General features: G+C 44.7%; 1 protein-coding gene across 3 annotated transcripts in view; it reads left to right on the plus strand.

Annotated features, from left to right (window-relative positions):
* Nucleotides 1-3644: 3644 nt before the first annotated feature.
* The window catches only part of LOC142501842 (uncharacterized), a 58583-nt gene continuing 46233 nt past the window's right edge, over nt 3645-15994 (plus strand). For all 3 annotated transcript variants that reach the window (XM_075612338.1, XM_075612335.1, XM_075612339.1), the window contains exon 1: nt 3645-3742. In XM_075612338.1, the coding sequence (XP_075468453.1) occupies nt 3718-3742 (25 nt within the window). In that variant the 5' untranslated portion in view covers nt 3645-3717. The remainder of the gene's footprint in view (nt 3743-15994) is intronic.

Genomic DNA, 15994 nt, shown 5'->3' on the forward strand with positions numbered 1-15994 from the left:
TACATACATTCTCTCTCTCCCTCAATGTCTCTGGTTCTATCAGGCAGGGTTTACACCTGTGTTAGCTGAGTTGGTTTACCTCTTATCTCAGGGTCTTCTTCCCTTCTCGTGGGGTCAGGCCAAGGCTGTTTGGAGTGAAATGAAATAGAACAGGGCACCAGGAACTTTTCAACTTGAGTATTTATTGGGTGCACATAGCATACAGCATGGACAGACAGTTCTCTTCCTCATGCAAGTTGAGATAGTTCACCTCCTCTGGTCCCTACATAATCCAGAGTGATGACCCCAATCTTTCCCTTCCAATCCCTACTTAAACTTGGGGAAATTATGAAGTCTCCCTCTTGCCTCAGGAACTGACACTTCTTTGTTCAAGAGGTCTCCAGTTGCTTGAGGCCCTGAGCCTCTCATAGGACTGTCCAGGACCCAGGTCCCTGCCTGTCTCTTTAACCTTCTTTTGGGTATGACTGCAATCACCCCCACCCCCCACACACCATCATGGAGTAGGCTAGGACTTAGGAGGAGTCTGGACTAGAATGGGGGTTTCCCACCCAGGGGTCTCACTACCCCCTGGGCAGGACAGGACAGTCTTCACCCCTATGGGTAAGGCAGAACTCACTCTATTTTGGAGGTATCACCTCTTTATACCAAGGGAGTGGCCAAACCCCCTGCCCCAGTAACTGGGCAGGTCTGGTTGTATCCAAGGCCACTCATCCTGCATGGGACACCACTTGCTCCCAGACATGTCTGAAAGCTGCAACATATTAATACTCCAGGGGAAGCTACTCACATGCCTTGCAATGTGCTAGTTGTTAACCCTAACACTGCCTGCTATTATCAGGACTTGCATGCCAGGCCATAGAAATACAGCAGGGTGGTACATAACATTTACAGATCAGATTAAAATGGTGCCAGGAGAGGTAGGATAGGCAATGTGTTAGAAGATGCCCTCCCACAAGGAGCTTACAATCTATAAGGCCGGATAAATTGAAAGATTGGGTAGGGGATGAGAGGGCTGGTGAGTTTCAGATTGCAATAGAGCAGTTTTAACATTGCTAAGCATCAGAAAACGGCTCTCACCCCTTCGGTGTGCCAAAGGCTGTCCGCCTTTGGGGTGAGGCAGATGTAGACTGATGGGGTTCCGAATGAATGCAGCTGTGGTTTCATAGTCTTATGTTGATTATTTCAACCTTCTCCTCTGTGACCTTGCTGCATACCAATTCAATACTGTACAATCCATTCAAAATACAGCTTCTAGAAGAGCAGGGGTGCGCCAACTGGGTGGCATGCACCCCGGGGGGCATGGGATTTTCGGGGGGGGAGGGAGAAAGGGCGCGGCGCTTACCCCGCGCACTTCCCCAAAGCATTTAAATGCCGGGGGATCCGAGAGCCCTCTGTAAGTTATCTTACCTTGTCTCCGACGGCTTCGGGCAACGCGTTGAAATGGAAATGCAACATCACATGACCCGCGGCAACATTTGACGCCGGAGACATGGTAAGAGGTGGGGATAGGAGGGGGAGAGCAGGCAGGGAGGTGCAGGGGAAAAAGGTTGTGCACTCCTGTTCTGGAGTTCTCTTTCTCTTCCATTTCTGCCTATGTGCTCCTGAAATTGCTTCAATGGCTCTCCGTCAAACACGGCATTAATTAAAAACTTCTACTTCTGTGAATATCTTCTGTTGGTATGACTGGGCGGATATACACTCTGGAAAATATAGAGGGGTTTCTTCATAAAGCTGCGACTAGTGCTGATCAGGGCACTGTGAGACGGAAACTCCCATTTGAAGTGAAAGGGAATTTTCGTGTAAGTTCCCGAATTGGCACTTTTGCCCCCCGTTATAACTTTAAACCCCCTTAGTGACAGAGACAGAAGTTCTACTGCCTCAATAATCCAATTAATATTCTGTTACGGAAAAATACTTCTTTCAAATTGAATTTTTGGGGCTTTTCTTCTAAATCTTGGGAGAATTGTAGTTCCAAAGGCAAAACATTGCTTTTGTGGGGTAATGTTTAGAACTCCTACTCTTTTAGTGTAAAATAATTCTGATTGAGTTCGTTGGTGCACCAAGCAACCTATTATTTTGCTAATGTTACCGCACTATTCCAGCCCCGAGCACTGCGGCCAGTCTATCTTTATTAGTGCCCCTATAAGAGAAAGTTTCTTTATTTTTGGAATAAAAAAGTTCTATGTTTTACTAAAGCCACATTCTACCCATACCTTGCAATTTATGACAACTGCCCCTTTCACCCAGAGTTCAAATACTGTTTACTATACATCTTATTAATAATAACAGCATGTTCTTGTATAGCGCTGCTAATTTTACGTAGCGCTTTAGAGACGTTTTGCGGGCACAGGTCCCTGCCCCGTGCAGCTTACAATCTATGTTTTGGTGCCTGAGGCACAGGGAGATAAAGTGACTTGCCCAAGGTCACAAGGGGCTGACACCAGGAATTGAACCAGGTTCCGCTGCTTCAAACTCAGTGCCGGTCAGTGTCTATACTCACTGAGCCACTCCCTTTCCTTGCTACAATTATAAAATTGAGATGACTTCCAGTGATCGCGACCAAGCCGTTGCTCCAGCGGCAATGCATTTGTTTTGACGTGACGGCGCGTCGCTGGCACCGGCACTATAAGCGCAGCCTTAGATTGTAAGGCAGAACATAAGCACTCATCGCAAGTTTAGTTATAAGAATTGCCCTTATATCAGGCCGATAATATGGTTCACATTTCCTCTTGCCCCTCGCTGTTTACTGTTTCCCCCATCCCCCAGAGTGAGGGCAGTGAAATGACAGTCGCCAATTGTACCGGTTTGGCCATTACAATACTGTTTTGGGGCATTCTGTACTGGCCTACAAGCGGTGTAGCTGCTTGTATCTGTTACACCGCTGCTACACGGCACCTCGCTGTGACAAAGGGCCAATCAGAATCTTCGGCGACACATAGGTTTCTCCGCGTGGCATTACTACAGCAGCGGGAACGTTTGTTGGGACCTCAAGGACTGCTGCTGCTCTGCTGTCCCGTTCCCTCTGCCACTAGACCTGCCTGATAGCTCAGCACTGCAGCCTGGGACTTAAGAGTAAGATACTAGGCTGGTTTATTAATTTGTAAATAATTTAGTGGTATTGGGGTCAATGACGATTGTTGGGCGTCTCTGAGCGATGTTGTGGTTCTTATGAGGGGTGTTGGGCAATTGAATATGTATCTTTTTCATCTGTGCCATGTTGAAGGGTACTATGTATAAAGATGTATATGATTCTACCTACCATGTTTTGTATGTGAATTTCTCCCACATACAAAAGAACATGGAGGTTTAGGGAGTCTGGAAGAAAGAGGAGGGATTCCCTTTCTAAAAATGTAAACATTTGTATTTATTAGCTGTGCAGTGACTACACTTTTAAAATGTTTCAACCCTCGGGGCTGTCACTCCATGGCCTGCTCCCTCTCCTCCTCCCACTACATGGGGGGACTGGCAGGCTGAACCGCGAGCTGAGAGGCGGGCACGTGTAGCGATGGGCAGTGCCATGTTTAGAGGCGGGGTTACGCTTTAGGGGGCGGGGTTATTACGACAATGACTTGGTATGTGAAGGGCGTGGACCATGCCAGCTGGTGGGGGGCGGGGCCTGGGTTGGCAGGGGGCGGGGCCTGGGTTGGCAGGGGGCGGGGCTTGCGAGAGAGGTACGGAGCGGAAGGTAGAGAGGCGCAGAGCTGCCTGGGGCGGGTGATGGTCTCGGACCCACAGGATATCGGTGAGAACCGGGGAGGAGGGGGGTTGGGAGAGGGCAAAAGTTTAATGACCACGGTGAGGGTGAGAAACTGGGTTAAAATGGGCATGTGTTTGGCACCGTGACAGATGAAGAATGATGGGGAAGAGGGGCAGAATACAAGCGCACATGGGGCAGGTGCAGGAATGAGGCTGTGACCCCGGGTATATAGGGGCAAGTGCAGGGAAGAGGGGCAGCAGGGCTCTGGTACAGAGTAAGCAAGTATAAGAATGACAGAGGGGGCAGGTGTTGGGCACAGGGGCACACTAGTCCTGGTTACAGAGGGGAGAGGGGATATGTAGCAAGATGCTGCTGGATGAAGTGACATTACATTGTTCAGGTTCTCAGGAGTCTGCACAAGTTAGATCCCTGTAATGTTTTTTCCGTGTGGGGAGAACATAACCCATGATCAGAGGATATATGGCTGCACAATGGACTGATGCAGCCAGTGCTTTTGCTTTTCCTTTCCCCAGTACAGTCAGGAGGTTGTTCTAATCTAATTCAACATGCAGCAGTGTGTAACCTGTTGCTCAGAAAGATACAGTATCCAACCACCAGCCAGCTCTCACTAATTGTTGCTTCATGCTCACTTGTTATTCATGCAAAGCACCATTATGCAGTGCTGAGATTTTCCAGGGTGAGTCACACAGTAATGTGTACATATTCCTAATATTCCCTACAAGAACAATAATGGTGGGGAATCATATGGATGCATGTTCTGCTGATATACACACACACACACACACACACACTTGGATGGACATCAATCCGATCTTAATGTTAAAGCACATGGATTAAAATACTAATAGACAAGCATATTATTTTACATATCGTCATTTGATCTGTGCTATTGGCCAAGATATTTGTTATATCACATTACCTTTTCCATATAATACAATGGTAACATATGTTCTAATGACCTGGGTCACATCTGTACTTTTCATATGCAGCATTTTTGCTTTGCACTCACTTTAAGCAGTCTCACGATTTGCATATCTCACATGCCAGCTCTGATGGAGGAGTATGGGGCCTTTTATCTTTCTTTTTCCCGAGACTGCATTTCTGGGCCTGCTGGCAAAAAGCCACAGACTTAACCATTTGCATTGGTTTCTAGCCGCTCTAGCAGAAAAGGGTTGGGAACACATTGGCAAACTTTGTGCTCATCAATGGTATCGGGGTTTCTGGGAACCATTGGGTTCCCTGGGCATCCCTAAAGGGTTCCCTGCAATTTTAAGGTCATTTGAAAATTGTACCAAATTCAGAATTTACGATGCATCTGATCTCAGACGCGCTATTAGAGAGGGTTGGGGTTCCTTACAATGCATCTGATCTCAGACACGCTATTAGAGAGGGTTGGGGTTCCTTACAATGTATCTGATCTCAGACACTCTATTAGAGAGGGTTGGGGTTCCTTACAATGTATCTGATCTCAGACGCGCTATTAGAGAGGGTTGGGGTTCCTTACAATGTATCTGATCTCAGACGCGCTATTAGAGAGGGTTGGGGTTCCTTACAATGTATCTGATCTCAGAGGCGCTATTAGAGAAGGTTGAGGTTCCTTCAGTGGCGGATTTCCCATTAGGCCCGTAAGGTCCGGGCCTGGGGTGGCAAAAATGTCCACCCCCATATACATTTGCCACGCTCCCGGGTTAATCGGGCCTTATGGGAAGAGACTTAGCTGTGGCGGCCGCCTCCTTGTTACCGCCTTCCTCCTTTCCAATCGCAGCATTAAATGACGCCGTGGACGTCACCAACTGACATCACATCACATGGCACCTCGTTTCCATCGCATCGCGGCATTAAATGATGTCGTGCTACCATGGCAATGCAACGCTGTGCGTCATTTGACTGCTGCGGTTTAAGAGGAGGAGGGGGGAGGCACGTAAGGAGGCGTCCGCCACAGCTAAGTGCCATGGGGCGAAATTGCGCTGCTGGGTTCCTTACAATGCATCTGGTCTCAGGCACGTTATTTGAGGTTTGGGGTTCCTCACAATATAATTATAGGGTTCCGTAACCAAAAAAAAGGTTATACAAACACTGATATAGGCACTGCAGTGATGTTATCTGTTCTCATTAAACAAACTAGGAGGATTAGAATAATATTTTTCTCTTTTAAGGCGTGGAAGTGTAAACAAATCAGCAATTCATGAAACGCTTTCCCAGCACAATTCCATTTGTCATTGAAATAGTTTCCTACAACTCGGTATAACTTTGGCTCCTTCACGGCAGGGGGCTGTTCTGTATCACATAATACGGTCTGCAGTGATCAAGATAAATGGCGCTGTGCCCTCTAACCGCCTCCAAAGTGCAGTCAAGTTTAATGTCATAGTGACCGCAAGCTGAACAACAAAGTACATATGGAGTATATATGGCAAGAAAAAGGAATGGCTAACGGTGCTCTAAATTATTAACCCTCCGACGCGAGACATGCATGGCTGACCCCCTCTGGCAGTGAAGGGGTTAAAGTATACATAACTTTGAAAAGCTCTAAAAAATATTCCCTTATGTGCAGGGGAGTGTTTTAGAAAATAAGCAATATAGAAATAAAAACAACAATGTTTGGGAACTTGTTCTTGCAAACAAAAAAAAAGTCATTAATATCCACTGCTTTAAAATAACCGTCCCTTTAATGTTCCTGATCCTCTTTTTTTTTTTTTTTTTTTTAAATAAACCAGATTTGATTCGGGGGGCCTCCGGTGAAGAACCATGTCATTTTTAGGGCCGAGTTCCCCTTTATTCCCCCTCCCCTGGTTACCAAGATACTTATTGTGTAGTTACCAGTGTTGGACATTTTTTTTTTTTAAATAAATCTGTTCTGTAGTATTAGGCCTCGTTCAGGGTGCCAGAGGCAGGAGTTGGAGGGCGGGCGTTCGGGAGGGAGGGCGGCAGTCTGCTGGGCGATGTGTGTTCATCCTCCCAGCAGACTTTTTCAGGAGTTGAGGAGGCGGGGAGGGGCTACAGACGGGAACTTAGGGATCCAAGTTGCAGTCTTGAAATCATTCTCAAGAATGATTTCATTGTCTGCCGAGGTCCCAGTGACGCTGCTGCAGCTTCAAAAAACGAATTTTTTCGTTTCTTGAAACTGTAGCCAGCGTCAACTCCGTACTTCGGAGACAGGGCAGCAGCTACCCTGACAACCAGTATTCAATTTGAATACTTTGTGTCCCACGGCAGCTCGCACAGCAGCACGCCCTCCCTCCGAAGCCTGCACCCTGAACGAGGCCTTCGATAATAATTACATTTCAACTCTTAATGCCATTTTTAATGAGTTTTAATATACTGAGCATCCTTTGATTTCTATAGCAGGTTTTAGCCCACCTCCCCAGCAGTGCACGCTTTTTGTAACACTTTCGTGTTTGTGATCATTTGTTGCCAATATTCCCAGCAGCACCTCTGAGGCCGGCCATAGCGCGACTGCGTGCGGGGCACCATTTTCAGCCGACATTTTTTTATTTTTCGCGCTGCTTCACGTGGACGTTTCAACCAAATCAAGGCGAACCAGCCTGCTGCCGTCATGGCCACACCTCGTCGTCACGCGAAAATCAAAGTCCATACATTGCTCAAGTGTCAGGGGCGAGCCTGCACTATATATACACCGAGGCCTTCGCCATTTAACAAGGTAGCTGCTGAGTTACACTGAAGGATTGATTGAAACGGAAGGGCAGCCATTTAGTGAACCCAGGTAAATAGGATCTTTGCTGATAGAGTTCGGGAGAACGAATCGATCGGCAGCTTAGGTAATTAGTTCTCACTAAAAAGGTAATCAGAGGTTGCATATATTAAAACAAAAAAAAAAAAAGGATTATTTTTTAAAGTGCAGCTTGTACTTGATCTGGGAAAAAACTATAATAAAGCGCAACAAATATTGTGATATACTCAAGCTGCAGCCTAAACACCAGCAGTTATCCCCAAAACCGCAAATTAAAAAAACCTGAACAAAACAGTGTTCATGGCGCAAAGTGATAAAACAGTTAATATGTGCAAATAAACCTAGTATTAGTTAGCACTGAAAAACACATAATACTGTAACTCCAAGTAGAAGATTCTCCAGGTCAGCAAACTCTTTGTAGACCCTCATATGAAGAAACACAAATGCAAGGATATAGTGCATTTACTTTAAGATGACAAACAACACAGAGGGGATGGTAACACACTCACACTCTCCCCACTGGTAACACACTCACACTCTCCCCGCTGGTAACACACTCACTCTCCCCGCTGGTAACACACTCACTCTCCCCGCTGGTAACACACTCACTCTCCCCGCTGGTAACAACACACTCACTCTCCCCGCTGGTAACACACTCACTCTCCCCGCTGGTAACACACTCATTCTCCCCGCTTGTAAGTAAACAAGAAATGACTTCGGTCGCACTTCAACCCTTCTCATAAGATAACAGCACCCGATGCGACCGCTCCACTTCTCAGTCAGGAACAGACCGCGATTGCCTCTGCCAGCATCTCTCAACCGCAGTGGGGGCACTTCGCCGCGTCACGGCCGTCTCAGCAGTCTCCTTCCAATCAGGGCTTCTCAGGAGATTGGGTACAGTGGCCTCAAAGCATCAAAAAAAGGCCCAACATGTTTCGTCCCACCGAACTTCATCCGACTGTCATGACCCCAGATGAAGTCCGGTGGGACGAAACATGTTGGGCCTTTTTTTGATGCTTTGAGGCCACTGTACCCAATCTCCTGAGAAGCCCTGATTGGAAGGAGACTGCTGAGACGGCCGTGACGCGGCGAAGTGCCCCCACTGCGGTTGAGAGACGCTGGCAGAGGCAATCGCGGTCTGTTCCTGACTGAGAAGTGGAGCGGTCGCATCGGGTGCTGTTATCTAAGGAGAAGGGTTGACGTGCGACCGAAGTCACTTCTTACTTACCAGCGGGGAGAGTGTGAGTGTGTTACCAGCGGGGAGAGAGTGAGTGTGTTACCATCCCCTCTGTGTTGTTTGTCATCTTAAAGTAAATGTTAATGCACTATATCCTTGATCTTTAAATGACTGCCAAATAGGAGGCTGTAACAGATCACATCGCACTTATTGGTCTGCAAGATGTGGCTGCCATTTTGATAACCCCGGAGGGAGCTTGAACACTGGTAACTATACAGGAAAGTATCTCAAACTGTTTGGTCCCAGCACAGACAATACCTTCGTTCAATATCAGATCATGCTCTTAAAAATCCAGAGGATGGTACAAAGTTGTATACAATCGATGTCTGTGTTGGGGGGGGTTACATGTTTTCTGCAATGTGTACGCCTTACATCACTCGCTGCTCCCTATTTGTTTTTATAGAGGGGCTTTATACTCAAGACTTTATAGCAAAGAGTGGCCAACCACAGTCCTCAAGACCCCTCCCCCCCCCCCCCACCCCAAACAGACCAAGTTTTCAGGATATCCCTGTTAAAGCCCAAGTGGCTCAATCAGTCTTTGACTGAGCCACTGATTAAGCCACCTGGGCTGAAGCAGGGATAGCCTGAAAACCTGTCCTGTTGGTTGCCCTTAAGGACTGGAGTTACCCACCCCTGCTTTATAGTAACCTTTTCATTTCTTCTTTTTTGAGTATTGGAAGAAATTCAACAGAAGGGACTTTCTACTTTTCCCAACTACTTTGCCTGTACTGGAAAGTGATTTTCTTGTACAAATATTGTAACAAATATTGTAACTGTTCTATATAACACGCTTACATAAGAGTGCGTTCTGGAATGCACGCAGAGTGATTGCAGTGTGGTTTAGCTAAAAAAAAAATGATGTGAAATTGCCATGACGTATGTATTAAAAAAAAAAAAATGTAACTCTTTACTTGCATCTGTTGCAAAAATTACAACACATTTGTTTGGTAATGGATGTAACAAACGGTTTCATATTTGTTTTTAACCCTTCACTGCAAGGTGTGACTGTAATGTATTGATCAATTAATGTACACAATCAATTCACACATCCTGGCTTACTGGAAATTGACAAGTGCAAAAAAAGTTTGTGAGGCGCTTCTAATAGAGGTGCAATATTATAATTAAACCTTTTATAAAAAGTGCTTATAAATAAGTGTAAATATTGTGAATAGTGAATAAATAAATGAATTAGTGAACTTCGCAGCTCAACCCTTAAGGAGAAGATCCATTTCCTCCTGTTGTTGATTGTAGAAAGAAGCTTGTGGGGAGCGCAGGTGTCACCATGTGGGAAAAAAATAAAACTATATACTGTAGTGTATGTTCTACATAAAAAAACAGCTCAATGAATCACAATTGGGGACTCACAATGTTTCAGTTGAATACCAGCAGTGTATATGTTGTATGGAAGGGTTGCTTAATGTGAAGTATCAGGCTTCAGCAGGATAGGCCCGCAATGAAAGAGATGACACACTTAGTGCAACATTGCATGTTCAATGTATATATATATTTCAAGGCAATAAGTATTGCACTCACATTTAGCACTATGTGCATAGACACATAAAAAAATAAGATGCGCAGCTCTCGTGTTCACCATCAGCCCCTTCTCCCGAGATCGCGTCGCGTCACTTCCGGTTAGCCCGTCACGTCACTTTTGGTTGCGATCGATCACAGAATTGGAAACCATGGGTCAGGGGGGTGCTGGATATACTCGTGGACTGCTGCAGTTCAACTCTACGAAGCTTGGAGACAAGCGAAACTGCTGGTATTCTATTGAAACATTGTGAGTCCCCAATTGTGATTCATTGAGCTGTTTTTTTTATGTAGAACATACTACAGTACACTATATATTTTTATTTTTTTTCCCACATGGTGACACCTGCGCTCCCCACAAGCTTCTTTTTACTGGAAATACAACTGAGTTGATGGGGCATCAGCATCCTAAACAATACATGTTTTGTATCTTTTTAATTAAGCAGCTTAACCCTTTTGCTGCCAAAGAGGCCTACAACGCATGGCATTTTTACAATAATATTTTCATGTGCCTTTTGAAAGAAGAGAGTACAGTATTACAGCTGCTGGGAGACATCTTCCAACTTTTAAGGACTCTGAAATGTTGGCACTACCTCCTATATATTAATATCAACCACTTGTGGAGACCTCCATGTTGCAATACTCTTCACTATGTTTAATTTTGTGTGTATTATGTTGCTATTCAGTACAGGTGTGACAAGGGCACAGCTGTATTGATGACAATATGCCCTCCATCTTGCCTTGGCCTGCAGTGTCTGACTAGCAGCACTGTGATACCTGAAAATGATCAAGTGATCGCAAATGATGCGGCCTTGGCATATTTCATTCTTCATTTGTTCCCTTTTGCACATCTGCTCATGTCACAGACACAAAGCCAAGTCTGACACTGGAAAGTAATTGCGAAAACCATGATTTTCACACAATTACAGCTCGTGTTTAAATAGATGTTGCCAAATAAATGTTTGCATGCACTCCTGCCAGCTTATATCTGATACATTATATACAGGATGATGAGCTGAGTTTCCCAATTTCTCTGGAAAAACTAGTTTGGATGCCAGACAGGTTGCACTACATCATTCAAAGTGTGTGTGTGTATGTAATATATAGCAGAATTGCCCGGGAGGTGGGGGGGGGGGATTTTTTTGTGATTTGTCGACCACTGTGTGTGTGTGTGTGTGTGTGTGTGTAGAGGTATCAGTACCGTGTTAGCCGAGCTTCAATAATCAAAAAATAAATAGATGATACCGTTCTGTGGCTAACGAAATGCTTTTATTTGTGCGAGCTTTATATATATATGTGTGGCAGGATGACCGTGGTTAGTGAGGAGGCAACACAATTCTTCCGGTGAAATAATATGCTGGTGGTTTTACTTGTCCAAAAATATAACAAGAATGGGTGCTCTGTCCCTTTAAGTAAAAACAAAACATAAACCAAAACCTATCCCTGTTAGGCTTGCCTATCTACCCGGCTGGCTAGCTAAACTAGACCTGACCAACAATATTTGGTGATACCACTTGGCTCCTTACCTGGGAGCTTTATTCCATTCGAGACAGCATATGTGTGAGCAGCTTGGGTCGATCTGTCAGCTCTCCTCTGTCCTCTCAGTGTCTGAGAGAGACTGCTGCCCCAGAGGCATTTCCTCTTCCCCTTTTTAAAGCAGGTGAGCTCACTTAATTAGGATCACCTGTGGCCTGTCTAACTAGTGGAGTTAACTCATCACATACTGGAAAGCAGGCATAATGCAACATCCCACTAACATATACAGAGTCTATGACTCTGTCACATATTCCCCTCCCCAGCGTAACATTACCATGTGGAGCAGCCTGTGCACCTTAGAAAGTGCGTCCGCATTACCATGCAGTATGCCTGGCCGATGCTGCACTGTGAAATTGAAGGGTTGTAATGACAGAAACCAGCGGGTAACACTAGAATTATTTTCTTTGTTTCTATGCATCCACTGTAAGTTTGCATGGTCTGTAATGAGGGTGAAAGACCTGCCTAATAGGTAATACTTTAAATTGTCTGTTGCCCACTTTACGGCCAAACATTCTTTTTCTACTGTGGCATATCTTTGTTCGCGGGGACACAATTTGCGACTTAAATACAAGACTGGGGTGTTCCTCATCTCCTACAAACTGGGACAGTACTGCTCCGAGACCTACTTCGGTGGCATCCACTTGTAGAAAAAATTATTTTGTAAAAGCTGGGGCTACCAAGACTGGGTGACTACAGAGCACTGTACGCAGGTCTAAAAACGCGGTCTCCGCACCACTGCTCCATTTTACCACATCGGGTGCCCTTGTTTTTACTAAGTCTGAAAGCTGTGGAGCCCGGGTTGCAAAATGGGGTATAAATCGCCTGTAGTAACCCACAATGCCTTGAAATGTCCTAATCTGTTTTTTTTTACTAAGGGGACGGGGCCAATTCTCAATGACTTCTACTTTATTGAGCTGAGGTTTTACAGTCCCCCTTCCCACAACATAGCCCAGATATTTTGCTTCTGCTAGGCCGACTGAATGTTTAGCTGGGTTAGCTGTGAGACCCGCCTCTCGAATGGTTCTCAACACTCCCTCAACCTTTTGTAGAGGGGAGTCCCAATCTGGACTATGAATTACCACATCATCTAAGTATGCTGAGGCATAGTTCGAGTGCGGCTGTAACAATTTATTCATCAATATTTGGAAGGTTGCAGGCGCCCCATGAAGACCAAAGGGTAAAACGGGGTGTACTGGAAGAGGCCATCGGGTGTGGAGAACGCTGTTTTCTCTTTTGCTGACTCTGTTAATGGGATTTGCCAATAACCCTTTGTAAGATCTAAAGTGGTTAGAAAACGGGCCCTCGCCAACCACCCAATTAACTTGTCTACCCGGGGCATAGGACAGACGTCAAACTTTGAGACTTCATAAACTTTTCTAAAATCATTACAAAACTGTATTGACCCATCAGGCTTAGGTACCAAGACGATAGGGCTGGACCATTGACTATGGGACTCCTCAATTACCCCTAGGTCTAGCATCTTCTTTACCTCTGATTGAATAGCCCCTCTTTTGGCTTCTGGAATCCTGTAAGGTCTTATCTTAATGGTTATTCCCGGCTTGGTGACTATATCATGGGCAACCACCCTAGTTTTCCCTGGTACGCTGGAAAATACGTAAGGTCACCGCCTCTGGATAGCGAGTGTCATAATCTAGAATTCCTAGGATGTATTGATAACCCTTGGCAGATTTCTCCAAGGGACCCACTATATCCATAGCAATCCTCTCAAATGGAATCTCAATAATAGGCATAGGAACTAACAGGGCCCTCAAGCTTTGTCGGGGGGCTGTCAACTGACACTCTTGGCAGGAGGCACAGAACCTTTATTCTGCATTATATATCCCTGGCCAGTAAAATCTTTTTAGGATTCCTTTCTGTGTTTTCTCCACTACAAGATGACCCCCCAATAAGTGAGAGTGTGATAGCTCCAGGACCTTCCTTACTAGTGAACTGGGTACTAACAACTTTTCTATTTCTTGGCCCTCTTCTTAGCTCACAAGGTACAACAAATCGTTTTTAATACAAAAATAGGGATAGGAGTCCTTGGTTGTTCCTTCTACCGGGACCCCATTAACTTCTACCGATTGGTTAAACCCATTTTTCTACTGGGGATCATTAGCCTGTTCCCTACCAAAATTACTTGGGGCAAGTTCTAGACTTCCAAAACTTTCCTCTTCTGGAGTTTGACCTATTACATCTACGGGTAACTGACTCCTGAGTGTCAACAAGCCCTGTCTCTGACAACTCCTCATCCTCTGTTCTCCCTCTGTTAGGAGTAGTAACCAGTGCTAACTGGGGTGGGGGCGGATTTTTTTTGTCCTTCCTACGTTCTCGTTTTGATTTAGGGGTTTTAGACACCTCAGACTAATTCAGGGTCAGTAATTGGAAAAACATCATCCGGAGTAGGATTGTTTAAGGTGAGTTGTCCTCTGATCAGGGTGTCAAAACCAGGAAAACTACAACCTAAAACTAGGGAATGGGGCAATTTTGGTACAATTGCTGCCGTAGTTTGGATGACTTGCCCCTCGACTTTTACTTTTATAAAAGTCGTGACGTACGGAAGCGTACACCCATGCACACATAATACCCGCAACTTCTCACCCTGGCGTAACTGGAGAGGCTTAACCAACTTCCCAGATACCAAGTTAATATCACTAAAGCAAAAGGGCTGAAAAAGCACTGCTACCAAGTAAAAGTACCTACCAATTAACCCTGTGTAATACTAATGATGTGTAATACAGGTGATGCTCCCTGGAGTAAATATATATATATATCAATCAACATCAACCAAGAGAAAGTTGTAAGCCCCACAGATCAGGGCTTACAGAAACTCCAAAGTAAGGCATTCTAAGGAAGGTACAAAAGATCAAAAATGTTTTGAATGAACAAACAAATGCAAAGGAACAAATAGACAGACTACGATAAAAAACGAAAAAACATTTAGTGGACCGTCTCCACATCCTGCCTATAATAGGTCAGGAACACACCCAAAAGTGGGCAAAAAGTACACAAATAACTCAATGCTAAAGCGGGGGACAAAGATATAAATATCTCCCCCAAGACACTAAAATAAGCTATGTGTCTGGCTATAGCATAATTAGCCTAAAAATGTTATGCAGGAGTATATATGAGTACTAATAAGCTACAGCAAAGTGTACTATTCCAAAGCCTATGGTAGAGCTAAAAAAGTGTTCAATGCAAGAAATGCAACTTCTACAAAAAGTGACTGCCTAGACTGCAACAATGCCTAAACTGTTACAATGCATCTGTTAAACTCGCAAGATGAACAGGGCAGATAATAAAGCAGAATGTCATAGACCGATCACCTGGTTTAATATAGTAATAGTGTTAGGCACCAATATGAATGATCAAAGAGACTATGTTATACAGTATATAAACATCCATATAATCTCTAAATACCATCACAGTTGTATAACTAGAAATAGTGCAATAAACTTGCATAGAATTCTATTAAGCCCACACTCAATCAGTATTACACACTGGTAAAGACACAACAAAACCAATTCCTAAGCAGTAAGGATACCAAGAAATACTCAAACCTCTGAATTGGTGTAGTAAGTCGCAGAGCAGAGCAAAGTGTGGATATGCTCTGTGGCAGAGTTATACGTTGAGGAACAGTAAGCAAACAGATAGCGAATGAAAATACCGCTTTGGGTATAATCACGGCCTTAACAGGGCAAAAATAGATGGTATCCAAATGCCTGTACTAGGTAGGGTATCGTATTATACTACATGGAGCGCTCCTGTTAATGCATCTAGTAGGCAAAATCATGGGACAATAAAGATGCACAGAGTATAATGTATAGTTGATGCATACTGCCATATAAATAGCATAGTCTGTATTTTCATGGAGCTGGCAGCACTTCTCAATAAGACCTCGGAAGAGACAATATGCATTAAAAAAAAAATCAGGTGAAAAAAGAGGCCCGAGATTGCAAATATAGAAATAATTGTATTACACACATATAATTAATAATAATATCACAAAAAATGACAAAGCGACATAACAGTGACGGCAACTGTGCAGTGTCCCCTTTCCAACCGTAGGCCGCGCTTATAGTGACAGCGACACGACGTCTCGTCAAAGCAAATGTATTGACGCCATTGTGTGCGGTTATAGTAGGAGCGGCGCGACGGCTTGTTCGCGATCGCTGGAAGTCACTTCAATTTGATTTTTCCAGCGACCGCAGCGTGACGTCAGCATCGCCGGCGCCGGCATTATAAACGCGGCCTTAGTTTGTTTTGTTACAATTGGTAGCAACCT

Source organism: Ascaphus truei, chromosome 8 (genome assembly GCF_040206685.1).
Source record: "Ascaphus truei isolate aAscTru1 chromosome 8, aAscTru1.hap1, whole genome shotgun sequence".
Lineage (NCBI taxonomy): Eukaryota > Metazoa > Chordata > Amphibia > Anura > Ascaphidae > Ascaphus > Ascaphus truei.